General features: G+C 40.6%; 1 protein-coding gene across 3 annotated transcripts in view; it reads left to right on the top strand.

Annotated features, from left to right (window-relative positions):
- mybpc2a (myosin binding protein Ca) overlaps nt 1-14,636 on the top strand; it is a 38,205-nt gene that overhangs the window by 22,902 nt on the left and 667 nt on the right. For all 3 annotated transcript variants that reach the window (XM_088355285.1, XM_088355282.1, XM_088355283.1), the window contains 10 exons: nt 370-474; nt 543-731; nt 1,845-1,979; nt 3,616-3,783; nt 3,849-3,937; nt 5,573-5,768; nt 6,082-6,221; nt 6,320-6,479; nt 11,927-12,063; nt 12,133-12,319. In XM_088355285.1, the coding sequence (XP_088211411.1) occupies nt 370-474; nt 543-731; nt 1,845-1,979; nt 3,616-3,783; nt 3,849-3,937; nt 5,573-5,768; nt 6,082-6,221; nt 6,320-6,479; nt 11,927-12,063; nt 12,133-12,319 (1,506 nt within the window). The remainder of the gene's footprint in view (nt 1-369; nt 475-542; nt 732-1,844; nt 1,980-3,615; nt 3,784-3,848; nt 3,938-5,572; nt 5,769-6,081; nt 6,222-6,319; nt 6,480-11,926; nt 12,064-12,132; nt 12,320-14,636) is intronic.

Genomic DNA, 14,636 nt, shown 5'->3' with positions numbered 1-14,636 from the left:
CTCTGCTTTGATGAAGTGTTTAGCGATGCTGGTGGAATAAGGGTTCAGCAATCCCTTCTGAGCAATGGTGGAACAGTTACCATTTAGATAGCGTTAAAATTTGTGAGCCTTTTCATTAAGTAGCGGAGTAACGCACCACTATGTGACGACATTTAAGTTACAATTTTTTACTTAAAAAAACATACAGTACTTGTTTCCAAGAAAAGTATTTGCGTTCAAAGAAAGCGCTACTTTTTAACACGTTACTCCCAACACTGGTTATGGATAACAGTTGGGTAGCACAACAATGTTTCTACTTACACCTGGCATACTGTGATGATCCCACCTTCTGTCTGTTCTTCCCTTGCCATCTGTTCCTCGGCACGGCAGATGTGCCTGACCCTCCAGAGAACGTCAAATGCACGTCAGTGGGCGAGAACTGCGCCACCATCATATGGGACCCGCCCGCGTTTGATGGCGGTGTTCCAGTTACAGGTAATGCTTAACACAGCCAAATTCTAAGACTGCTCAATGAGTTGATATCGTTGGCCTGCTGGCTTCAGGTTATTTGATGGAGAGGAAAAAGATCGGCTCGTCCAGGTGGACTAAGCTCAACTTTGACGTGTATGAGTCGACCCAGTACGAGGCCAAGAAGATGATTGAGGGCGTCCTTTATGAGATGAGGGTGTTTGCTGTCAATGGCATCGGCATCTCACAGCCCAGTTTCAACTCCAAGCCCTTCATGCCTATCGGTCAGTGCACAGACATTCTCCATCTATTATTTTCCTCAATTTGGGTTTTTATACACTGACCTTAATCTAAATGTTTCCGCTTGTATAATGTAACGTACATGGACACAAAGACATGATTGATGAAGAAACCAAAATCTGCTGTTCATGATCCCAATCAAAAACACTCAAATACAGAATGCAAGTCAAAAGGTTTTTTTTCTGGTCAAGTCTACACTTGTTTCCTGGATAGTTACTACACAATATTACTACTGCCGTGATGTTTTTGTGTTAAAAGTACGTACTTCAAACAATTGAGAGAAAAAAATATTATTCTTACCAACTTTAGGAGTGAAAATTTAAATGTAGCTTGTAACGAAAACAGAAAAGGGCCGTATCTGAATCCTCAAGAACGTTTTCCATTGGTCTTTAACCAAGCTATTTCTTTTATTTAATTCCTCAAGTTAAAAACGGGGAATCAGCCTTAAGGGGTGTGGAAATTTAAAAAACTGCAACATAATTGGCCAATAATGACAGTGAAGTAAACTGCCAGTAATAATCAAAATAACAAACAACCCTGGCATTCTAAGCAAAAGACTGTGTCCAACAATAAAAACAGAATAACAACAAATCCAAACAAACATATGACTTATCATCCCCCACCTTTTATGTTACACACACAAATAAATAAGCAGTTTTTATTGTCATCAGGCAAAATAAACACAAGTACAAAAACAACTTAAAATGATTTACTTATCAGTCTCATCTACCCAAAAAGTTTGAAATGTTTATTTTTTTTTATATGCTGATGTATAAACCTAAACTTGCAGACAGAAACTGATAGAATGCAGCAAAAAGGTGGACGAGGCCCGAGCGTTGGAGAGTTGAAGAGTTAATTGTCGGCCAAATGTGTTGTAAATCAAGAACTTATAAATGTATAACTGAGTTACGCATATGAAGCAGTTCACTGTCTTTTTCTGTTACTGAAGGCCCTGAGCAGGTTAGATTAACAAGGCAACACTAAGACTGAAATCTAACTGGACAGAAATTTAACATACAGTACTTGTGAAGAAATCTTATTGTGACCAAATGAGACAAGTTTCCACGACTTATTTAAATGTCTTTTGCCTTTGTCAGCCCCCACTAGTGAACCTACTCGCCTCTCAGTGGAAGATGTGACCGACTCCACTTGTGCTCTCCGGTGGCTCCCTCCGGAGAAAGTGGGACCAGGAGGGATTGACGGTTACATCATTGAGTACTGCAAAGAAGGAAGTATGCAATAGGGAAATTGGTTCCCAAAAATATCTTAGTATTGAAAATTAAAAGGCTGCAACATCAGTCTGTGCCTTGTCAAGTACAAGGCAGTCTTTTCACACTAAATTAGGCTGTAATCTTCGGTATCAAAATTTACTGATGGGAATAAAAAATAAAAACAGAGGTAATAAAGTGAGAAAATGCACTTCCATTATAATGTGTTTGCTAATTAGTTTTGAACCTCTGGGAGCACTTCAACTTGATTTGTGTTCGGTATAAGCAAGCTTAGTATTAGTGAGTGAGTTTAATTACTTTTTTCTTTGAGCTACGGTCTGTATAGGGTTAAAACATTTGGCAAGAGTATAAATAAAATTGATTAATTGATTTGTCTGTGTTAAATAGTCCGATACCTCGGCAAGACATATGGAAAAAACGGATCCGTCTGTTGATCTCCCGTTCCAGCCTAGCCTCACTCATAAACAAGACCCCGAAATACTTGAACTCCTCTACTTGGGGCAATATCTCATACCCTACCAGAAAGGAGTATGCCATCCTTTTCTAGCTGAGAGCCATGGTCTTGAACTTGGAGGTGCTTATCTTCATCCCAGCTGCTTCACACTCAGCAGTGAACCGCTCCACTGAGAGCTAAAAATGATCACGGCTTGAGGAAGCCAACTGCACCACATCATCTGCAAAAATGCAATGCTCAGGCTTCCAAACCGGACCCCTTCTCCACCAGCGCTGCACCAAGAAATTCTTTCCATAAAAGTTATGAACAGAATTTGTGACAAAAGGAAGCCTTAGCAGACTCCAACACTCACTAAAAACAAATCCTACATACTGCCGGGAATGCGGACCAAACTCTGGCACCGGGCCTACAGGGATCGCTCAAACTCTCCACAGAACCCCCATAGGGCTCCCTCGAGGAACACATGTAGACCAGATAGGCAAACTCCCATGCACCTTCGAAGACCCTGCAAAGTTTGTAGAGCTGTTCCACTGTTCCACGGCTCGGACAAAAACCATACTGCTCCTCTTAAATCCGAGATTCAACTTTGTGTTGGACCCTACTCTCCAGTACCCCCAAATAAACCTTACCACGGAGGCTGAGAAGTGTGATTCTTCTCAATGCACATTTGATGAATAAAATAAATACATGATAATAATAAGACATAGCAAACATACAAAAAATGCTTCATGATTTTTTTAACGAGGTGTCCTAAATCAAGGGAGGCTGGAGACAAATGGCCCCAAAACAACATGTATTCAATTTTTTCTTTGCTCTATTGCCAAAGCAATTTGTTTGATTTTTGCAAAATAATTCAAGTCAAGTTCATGAGTGCTGCAGAAATGCTGGTTATCTGCAATATGTGGCTGACAGACTTAGGAACTTGTGCTGATGGTGCATTTTCTATGGGAAGGCAAAAATCTGAAATTGGTCCAAAAATCTGAGTTATGCACTTATGTCATTAGTGTAACAATATATTAAGATTACATTTTTACCATTCATCTTTGGCAGGCCGGATTAAAAGGGTTGACGGTCAACATGTGACCTATGGAATGTAGTTTCCCTATTCCCAGTCTTGGGTTAAAACCGGTATTGTGTTCTTATTAACATTAAAATGAACAAGCTAACAGAACTGCTCCCGATCAGGTGACGAGTGGGTGCAGGCCAACAAGGAGCTGGTGGAGAAGAACCAGTACAGGGTAAAAGATCTGCCGATGGGGGAGAAGATGCTATTCAGAGTGGTGGCCCTCAACATCGCCGGCTGCAGCCCCCCCGCTACGCTTCTTCAGGCCGTCACCATCAGAGAGATCATGGGTTAGATGAGTGATGGTCACACTTCTGGTTGAAATTTCAATCTTGAGCTGCTCGTACTTCTGCAGAACACCCAAAGATTCGTTTACCACGCCAGCTGAGAACCATACTGGTGAAGGAGGTCGGAGAGAAGGTCAATTTGGTCATCCCGTTCCAGGTATTTCTAAAACACTCACTAGAAATACACTGTTTTCAGCATGCATACCGCTATGTGCATGTAATTTAAATACTCACGTCTCTACTTCTATATTGAGTAGAAAACTACTGTCAGAGTCTATTTATATTGGCTCTAATTTTTTGTAAAGCACGGCGGCGCAGTGGTTAGCGCATGTGCGGCACAGTTCATGTCTTGGGAACCTCCTGCGTGGGTTCAAATCCAGCTCCAGACTTCCTGTGCGGAGTTTGTATGTTCTCCCCGTGCTTGCGTGGGTTTCCTCCGGGCGCTCCGGTTTCCTCCCACATTCCAAAAACATGCATTTCAGGTGAATTGGCCGGTCCAAATTGTCCCTAGGTGTGAATGAGCGAGTGAGTTGTCTGTCCCCGTGTGCCCTGCGATTGGCTGGCAACCAGTTCAGGGTGTCCCCTGCCCACTGCCCGATGATTGCTGGGATGGGCTCCAGCACCCCCGCGACCCTACTGAGGATAAGCGGTGTAGCTGATGAGATGAGATGAGATAATTTTTTGTACTGTATTCACTGCAGTTAAAATAAACATTTACCAGAACATTTTAAATACTATTTTGGTCAACGAGTGACCAGCTATTTTGGAAACGCAAAGTTAAATCATTTCACTTAAGTACTATAAAGAACGGGCTGGCTTTGTTTGTTTAATACTGTTAGAACTATGTTAAACAAAATTGTTTCCTATTTTGATGGCTAATTGAATCGCAAAATCCAATATGGCGAATGTGATCAGAACTTTAAAGCCAGGTTAGTGGTGTATGCGAATCTATAATTGACTCTTTCAGGTAATATTCAGGTAATATTGACAATAATTCAAATTAAATCATACTATTGTGTGTTTTGTTTAAGGCTTTTTTCAAAAGTTTGTGTTTTGAAAGGACAAACCTATAATGTTACAGGATAAATATTATTTGTAAAAAAAAAAGTGTATTTTTACAGATCCAAGCCTCAAATGGTTTATAAGAATTGTGTTCAGCAGGTATGGCCCGCCCATGAATGAATGAAAATGAAATGAATGAATGAAAAAAAATGTTTATTGAAGGTATTGTTTGCAACAGTTTCTATAGTAGGCAAATGCACGATTTTTTTGTTGTATTCAGATTTTACTGGCTTTGTTTTAGTTATCTGTTAGTTGTCTTGCAAATATTTTAAATGGCCCTAACTGGTTACATACGATTTAATTACTGTTTGCATTTGAAATTCCACTCTCTTTAGGGGCAGAGTTAACATTAAAAGTCAGATTGTCATAATGTGTGTTTTTTTTTTTTTAAATCTGGTATTTTTCTAAAATTCTCCTGTTTTTGTCTAATTGCTGAATCCGAAAAACATGTTGTTGGACTGAAATAGCCAAAAATAACCTTGGTAAAAAAATAAGAGTTGCACAAAGTGGGTCAAGTGGCGGTGAAGTAATGACTGGCACATTTAGAACTGCTGACTTGCCCGTTTTAATATTTGATTTCCCCTCGTTTTCTTTTATTATTTTTGTGATTGCGCCAAATGCACTTAGGAGTTCTACAGCCAAGGTGAAACTTTTGGCTTTAAAAATGATGTCAACGCAGGGATGAAAATCGGATGGCGTTGTCAGGTTTCTTGTCTTGAAATTTCACCAGGGTAAACCTCGACCAGTGGCTACCTGGTACAAAGACGGCAAGCCCTTGGAGGACCGGAGCGTGGGAACGCGCTCCAGCGAGGTGGACTCCATCCTCTTCATCCGTTCGGCCGAACGGGCCCACTCGGGCACCTATACGCTTGCCGTGCAGATCGAGAACGTGGAGGACCGAGCCAACATTTGCATTCAGGTCGTGGGTGAGTCACGAGTGTGACACGGATTGGGGGACAGGGACAGCTCAAAGCTTTCCTAAGCAACATTGCAAGTTCTCGTTCTTGACTTCCAAAAGTCATAAAAAAAACCCTATAATCCAGACTGCCAGCTCATTGCTCATCACTTCACAGGTCAGCGGGATTACGCCACAGGATTATTTGCATGTAGACCGGGATTAGGATCATACTTGACACTTGAGAAGGTTGAGCTAATAAGGGGATGAACCCCCAGCGGCAGATCCTCGCTTTGGGATCATCTCGCGGAAAATACATGGCTGTCGTGTGTTTGTTGCCGCAGAGAAGCCAGGCCCCCCCGTGGAGGTGCGCGTCACCGATATTTGGGGCTTCAACGCCTCGCTGGAGTGGAAGCCGCCCAAGGATGACGGCAATGCCGAGATCATTGGCTACACCATTCAAAAGGCTGACATGAAGACCAAGGTGAGCCACGGCAGCCATGATGGACTCTTCATTCACATATTAAATTTTGAGCATATGCAAGAACATGTATTTATCTGTTCTGTCCATCGTTACGACAGGATTGGTTTACAGTGTATGAGCACAATCGGCGATCCAATTGCACCGTGTCCGACTTGGTCATGGGCAATGAGTACTCTTTCCGCGTCTTCAGCGAGAACATTTGTGGCCTGAGTGAGCAGCCTGGTCTAAGCAGCAACACGGCGCTCATCTGCAAGACAGGTAACGAACACTTAGGACAAAAATGCCAAAAGAAGGAGATGTCTCGCCACTTGTGATAGATTTTGAGAAATACATATATAAGCAATATAGAAAGGCTTATAATGACTACATAAAAAAGCTATTAGGATTGTGTATAAACCTGGGTGCAAAGAGCAAAGAAATCAAACATCTAATAACTAGAAGATATAGCTACGTTTGAATCTATTATTTGTATAGCATCAGCTCCCAACAAATATTCAACATTTATTTAATTGTTTTCATTTTGAATATGTCTCTCCTGCAAGAGAAAATGAAATAGCGGTAGGCCAATAAAATCTTCCGCTTAAGCCTACTCCCTTTGGTTGCATGTTTATGTATAATATTGTATTTTATACCTGTTTTTTTGTGAAAATATTTAGTTGTTTTATCTAGTTAATTAGTAGTTGAATTTGATTGTGTTCTGTGCCCTTATAATAAAGCCACAGACAAGTTAGTCCAAGTGTTTCACAGACTACAATTTTTTAAGTAAATAGACCTTAGCGAACAAACATGAAAATGTATAAAAAATACATACTCAAGTGTGAAGTACAGCGCCCAGCAAAAGTATTGGCCCTCCAAGAACCTTTTTTCACATCGCCACATTTCAGCCTTAAAACTTAAAGCTAAAACAATGAAAACATTTTCTGAGTATCAACAACAATTGAGATACAATTGTGATAACGAACGAAATTATTTCAACATTTTATATTATATTTACAGCGAAATAACTGAAAACTAGGAGTTACAAACACATTGGGCACCTGTTCTCACGGATAGCCAACTGACTTCAGAAGTTCCCTAATGAGTTCTGAATGATCCAACGTCGACCTAAATGACTAAGATATTAAACAGAGTGCCTCTGCGTGTCATTAAGACAGCATTATGAAGACCAAAGAATATGCCAGGAAGATCCAGGGTAAAGTTGTGAAAAAGTTTAAGGCAGGGATGGAATAAAAAAAGTTTTTGCAACCTTTACACATCTTCCGGAGCACTGTGCAAGCAATGATTTTAAAATAGAGAGAGCATAAAACCACTGCAAACCTACTAAGACCTGGCCCTCTCTTTAAACATGGGGCCCAAACAAGGAGAACACCAATCAGAAAAGAAACCAAGATGCCATAATCACATTGGATGACCCGTAGGCATACAACTCTGAGGTGGAATTATAAGACAACTTTTAGTCATACTCTGCATAAATCTTTCCTTTAAAAAAGGGTGGCAAGAAAAAAAGCCCTTTCTGAAAGTACACCATTATAATAAGGCTTGTTTAGCATTTGCAAGGATCCATATGGGAGACACAAGGTGCTCTGGTTTGATGAGACCAAAACTGAACCTTTTGGGCTGAATGCAAAGCAGTATCTAGGCGTAAGAGAAACTCTGTACATCACTCTGAAAAGACCCTCCCCAATGTCGAACTTGGTGGTGGCTCCATCGTGCTCTGGGGTTACTTTTCTTCAGCAGGGACTTGGAAGATTGTCGGAGATATTGGCCTGATTGATGCTGGGCGATTCTGGCAGAAAAACTGTTGGAGTCTCCAAGAGACCTGAAAATGAAGAGCACGTTCACCTTCCAACAGGGCAAAGGACCCAAACATAAATCAAAATTTACAATGGGATGAGTTAAAACTAACAGTATAAACGTCTTAGAATCAGATCAGATTCAACAAGGCGGCGCGCGTGGATGCTGCGGCTAGTTGCTCTCCAGCTAATCTTCTATTTATTGCCGTTCTCTTGTCTTTTTTGCTTTCACTTTTGGACACATGTGTGGCCAAAAATACTTACAGTAGGGACGAACTTATTCGGTTGGGTGGGCGTCTAAATTTCGACTTTTCGGGCACTTTTTATACCGCCTATCATATACCGAGAGAACTTCAAGAAGATCCGGCATCCTTGTGGACAGCTATTCCTCCCAATAAACGACGACAACGGCGCCGTAAAGAGAGAAAACAGAAGCGTGGTTGCCGAGCAGGTAGATGTGTGAAGCGTGCGAAGTCTAAGGAGCAAGAAGGACACGAGGATGTAACTAATTCCACCATTCATTCCTCGCCGGACAACCGACGCTTTACACTCAGCGCTCACGAACGGCCCCAACAGCGGCATCTTTTGAAGATCTCGACAAAGACTACAAAGACTTCAGCTAAGTCAAATGATTCAGCAAAGCTAAAATTTGGTCTTTTAAATATTAGATCGCTTGCTCCTAAAGCTTTACCTGTTGATAACATTATTCGTAATTATAAACTTAACTGTATGGGTCTTTGTGAAACTTGGTTACGCCCGGATGAGTATTTAGCGCTAAATTATGCTTCACCCCCTCACTACGCGAGTAGCCATGTAGCACGCACATTGAAAAAGGGTGGCGGTGTCGCGCTCATTTCTGAAAAATCGCTCAAATTTAATCCTGGTACCTCTAATAATTACAAGGCGTTTGAGGCTCTTGTGATGCGGTCCTCTTTATTGTCAATTTATGTAATAACTATCGCGCACCTGGGCCATACACAACTTTCTTAGACGAATTTGCTGAACTTTTGTCTGAACTACTAACCTATGCAGACAAAATTATAATTATGGGTGACTTTAACATTCATATGAATTCCCCACTCAGTTCACTTACTATTGCGTTTAGGTCTCTAATTGATGCATTTGGTTTTAATCAACTGGTTGATTTGCCAACCCATAAAAATGGAAACACGCTAGACTTGATTCTGACTCGAGGAGTTTTAACCTCAAACATTATGGTGTTACTGTGTACTACAGTTATCTCGGATCATTATTTAGTTACATTTGAGGTGCTAGCTAAATGTAGTGTTAAAAAAGCTGAAGGATTTAGCGGACGCATTATAAGCACTGGCACAGTTTCTGAGCTCTTTAAACTCCTTCCTGGAGCAGTTGCGTCCTTTCCTTCATACAATGGCTCGATTGACTCACTCATGAATGAGTTCAATACCACCCTGACTAGTGTCCTGGATTCAATAGCGCCCATAAAGCTAAAATCACGTCCTAAAAGACTCACGCCTTGGTTTAGAATGCAGGAAATTGGAAAGAAAATGGCGCGCTACCAAGCTTGAGGTTTTCCATCAAACCTGGTGTGACAGCTTGTTAAAGTATAAAGCGGCCCTTGCCTCTGCAAAATCGGCCTACCTTTCGAAGGTGATTGCGTCTCAAAAGAACAATCCCAAAGCCCTTTTTGACACTGTAGCATCGCTTACAAGGCAACAGACTATCGCAGATAGTTCGACGCACTCTGCTCATGACTTAATGGTCTACTTTACTAAGAAGATTCAATGCATACAGGAAGAAATTGCTAAAGAAATTTTTAATACCACACTTATTAAAGGGCTGAAATCTACAGATGCACGACAGGGTGGCTGTCCTGGGAAATTGTCCGGTTTTAGTGAACTGTCACTTGATGATCTCAAACAGGTGGTGAATGCGGCCAAACCGACAACTTGCCAGTCCGACCCGCTCCCAGGTTCACTTATTAAAAGTCTTTTTGGCGTCCTTGGACCTTCAGTTCTAAATATTATAAACATATCACTCTCCTCAGGTGTAGTTCTAGCAGCTTTTAAGTCCGCCGTTATTAAACCCACACTGAAACGACCCAACCTTGATCCAGAAATCTTAAGTAATTATAGACCTGTGTCAAACCTACCCTCCCTCTCTAAAGTATTTGAAAAAGTAGTGGCACAGCAGCTGAATGATTTCATATCCGAGAATAACCTTTTTGAATCCATGCAATCAGGATTCAGGGCTAACCACTCTACTGAGACAGCTCTGATCAAGGTAACAAATGATCTCCTACTAGCAATGGATTCTGGCGCTTCATCACTTTTGCTGCTGCTGGATCTTAGTGCTGCTTTTGACACAGTGCACCACAATTTCCTACTAGAACGGTTGGAAAAATGGATTGGTCTCTCAGGAACCGTCCTCTCGTGGTTCAGATCCTACCTCTCAGATAGGATGCACTGTATATAATATGGTGAAATGACATCTGAGCCCTTTAATGTTACCTGCGGTGTTCCACAGGGTTCAGTGCTTGGCTCCCTTCTTTTCAGCATTTACATGCTTCCATTAGGTGATATTATTCGCAAGTACAATATCAGCTTCCACTGCTACGCAGACGACACTCAACTATATCTTCCGTTGGAGGAATCTCCCACACTAAACTGTGGAAATTTGGAGGCCTGCCTCATTGAGATTAAAGAGTGGATGTCACTCAATTTCTTGCGTCTTAACTCTGAAAAGACCGAAATGTTAGTCATTGGTCCATCTAAATGCCGTGACTTATTCTCAAAAACTGCTGTGAACATTGACAAATGTCACATCACACAAAGTGACTCAGTTAAATATTTAGGTGTCATATTTGACCCTGATCTATCCTTTGAAATGCATGTAAAGAAAATTACTAGAACCGCTTTCTTCCATCTTCGTAACTTTGCTAAAATCCGTTCAATACTGTCTCAGTCGGATGCGGAAATTATAATTCATGCATTTGTTACCTCCCGTCTCGATTACTGTAATGCACTACTCTCTGGTCTCCCGAAGTCTAGAATCAAGTCTCTTCAGCTGGTACAAAATGCCGCAGCGAGGCTTTTAACTAGGACAAAAAAGTACGATCACATAACACCGATTTTGGCTAACCTGCATTGGCTCCCAGTTAGCCTTAGATGTGATTTCAAGGTTCTCTTAGTATTATACAAAATCATACATGGACTTGCTCCCTCTTATCTTTCAGATCTGATCTGCCCCTACGTCCCGGTCCGAAGCCTACGATCTGAGAGTGCCGGTCTTCTGGTGATCCCGAGAGCAAAGAAGTGTTCTGCTGGTTCGAGAGCGTTCTCCATCCGGGCACCAGTGCTGTGGAATGCTCTTCCCCCTGAGATCCGATCTGCAACCTCAGTGGAAATGTTTAAATCTAAACTTAAAACTCACTTCTACTCCATAGCATATGAATAACCTACTCTTCTCGTCGGCTGAAAAATAGTCTGTGTTATATAGTGTAATAATCTGTGAAGCCCTTTGAGACTCTTCGTGATTTAGGGCTATACAAATAAAAATGACTTGACTTGACTTGACTAGAATGGGCAAGAAAAAGTCCAGTCCTCAGTCCTATAGAGCATTTGTGGAAAGACCTTGAAAATGCTGTGTACAAACAATTACCATGAAGTTGTGCTAAGTATTAACTCCAAGGGGGCCAGTATGTTTGCTATTCCTATTTTTCAACTTTTTATGTGTTAGCTAAATATAAAATGTTGAATACATTTAGTTTTTTTTTCATGATTGTGTCTCACGTCTTGTTGATTCTTAGAAAATAGTTGGAGTTTTTGTCTGTAAGTTTGAAGCCTGAAATATTACAATATGGTAATATTTTTGCAAGACACCGTACATGTAACATTAGGTAAAATATTTGTACCACTGCGCAACTTTCTGCAGGTTTGAACTACAACCCTGCGCCCTTCAAAGAGAAGGACCAGAGTGCATCTCCCAAGTTTACAGCCCCCCTAGTAGACCGGAGTGTGGTAGCAGGCTACACAACGGCCATTAGCTGCGCTGTCCGTGGCTACCCGAAGGTATGCTTCCCACTGGTGCCATGTTTCGAGGCTTGTGAGCAGCACCTCATGCTTCTCTTGCTGTTGTAGCCTAAAATAATCTGGATGAAAAACAAGATGATCATCGGCGAGGACCCCAAGTTCTTGATGCAAAACAACCAAGGCGTGCTGACTCTGAACATACGCAAGCCCAGCCTGTACGACGGCGGACGCTACTCGTGCAAAGCCGTCAACGCGCTCGGGGAGGACGAGGTGGAGTGCAAGCTGGAGGTCCGAGGTAGGGTTAATGCCCAGGAGGGCAGAGCGGAGGGCCACCAGCAATTGAGAAGCAAATACCTGTAAAGGGGAGAGTGGAGTAAAATCACATAAAAATGCAACCCTCCTTATGAAGCAGTTTACCACGACCTGTAGCTCCAGGTAATCCATCCTATGGGTTAACAATCTGGCATTGGCAGGGGCGGCTTGAGGGAGCCTAGCCATTGCAGTAGGCCAAGCAGTCAGCCTCGCTATTAGGTTCTCCCCTTGCGCCGCCTCACTCGCTTCTAGAACCCGATTAATATCCACAGAGCAACCACTGATTATTACCCTTTCTTTGCGCTCTTCTGATTTTCCTCTGAGTCCGATTTACTGTATAGAAACTTACTAAAAAATGTATGTCCACTGTTGAGACATTTTTATGAAGAAAACCCACATAACAAACTCTACACACCCAAAAGTGCCAGCCAAGGACCCAAGGCAAATTGAGCGGTGGGGCAGCCTTATTATAGCTGTCACATAGCATCCAAATCCTTTTTGTTTGCAGTATTTTGTGACACTTTTACAAAAGAGCTCTGCTTGTTATTAATCATGGCAAAATTGATGGTCAAAATGAGCCCCAACAATCTTAAGTAACTGCGGGAAGTAGACACATTTTAAGTAGTGTGTTTGTTGATATGGAACACAAGCATTATTTTTATTTCATATATTTTACCAATTTATGAAACACAGTGAAATGAAATGCACTGAAGAATTCAGTTTTTCTCTGTAGAGCAACTTTAGTGCTTTTGTTGAATTTTGTCATAAAATATATCATGTGACTCTCGGAAAAACTCCCAAATTAAAATATTTTGCTGTCAAAAAGGTTCCCAACCTCCTCTATAGATCAAAACTGCATTTTACAAAGAGTTTTTTTTTCACTTTATAAGATCTTAGTTTAAATTGACTGAATTTAAAACTATATAGTATATAGTTTTATTGGATACCTTTCAGCCAATAGATAAAAGCAAGAAATGATCAAATGGCCCAGATTTACAACCAGATTTTACGTCAAGTCATGTTTCTTTGTATAGCCCTTAATCAAAAGGACTCTCAAAGGGCTGCACAGACCACAGATTATTGCAAAAACAGACTATTATTACACCATCCTCTGATTCTAAGCTTAAAACTCACTTCTACTCTATAGCATACGAATAACCTAAACTTCTTATATGTAATAACTTGTGAAGCCCTTTGAGACTATTTGTGATTAAGGGCTATACAAATAAAAATGACTTGACTTGACTTGACTTGATCTAAAACCTACATGAGGGCAAGGAAAAAATTAAAAACCTCAACATGAGGAAAGTTAAGAAACCTTGTGAAGGGACCGCACATGACGTAATCCCTCTCCGGCATGACCAGGCTGCAATGGATGTTGCAATAACAAATAATACACAAATATTCTCAACATGAAATATAGGTCATTCATAAGCTATAAAGTACAAGTGTGTTTTAAGTCTAGATTTAAAATGTTTACCCTTAATTCAGTTATCAATGCATTTAATATGATAATTGTGTTTATTTTATTAAGAGGTTTATTTTTTTATTTATCAAATTGGTTATAATTGTTTTATTTTTCTTATTCTTAACTATTTCATTGAATGAGATTATTAAAATTGAATAAATTATCTTTTTATGGATAACGTGTATTATTTAGTGCCTCCTGGTGCTAAAAACGTCATTCCCTAAAGAAAAACAATATTGATTGGAATAATTTGCAAAAATACATGAACACACATACAAAAGTGCATTTTAAAAAATTCTCGTGGGTCAAGAAATCATTTATTTTACATAAGATATGCCTCACCTAATGAGAGCTGACATAATTGGCCAGCCATCTTGCTGCTATGCGTGCCCCAAAACATCAAACAGGTTGGGTAAACGATTGAGAAGTAAAATTGTGCGTTTTGGTCCCCTTGAGTCTCCGTAGTTTGTATTCTTCCTTGTGCTGTTTAGCACTCGTTTTCGGTTGCATAACACATGATTTGTTTACTCTGAGTCTTCGTAGTTTATATTCTAGCTGGTGCTTTTCAGCTGTAGTTTTCGTTTGCATAACACAATATACAGTGGGACCTCGCTACTTTGCGGTTCGACGTTCGCGGATTCAGAGCTTCGCGTTTTGTAACTTAAAAAAAAAAATGCACGCTCTCCCTTTACACAAAAAATAAACATACTTTTAGTTTTGATATATGAAACTATATTATTATTAGTCATTTTGGGGACATAAGCTTTTAGCTTCAACCTGTCATTATTTTTTTTTCTTTTTAGGTGATTTGTTCATTATTTGATGTAATGTT

The sequence above is a fragment of the Urocampus carinirostris genome, chromosome 1 (genome assembly GCF_059441175.1).
Source record: "Urocampus carinirostris isolate Australia breed hairy pipefish chromosome 1, RoL_Ucar_1.0, whole genome shotgun sequence".
NCBI lineage: Eukaryota > Metazoa > Chordata > Actinopteri > Syngnathiformes > Syngnathidae > Urocampus > Urocampus carinirostris.
The sequence above is the reverse complement of the archived record's forward strand: the minus strand, read 5'-3'. Positions and strand labels throughout refer to the sequence as shown.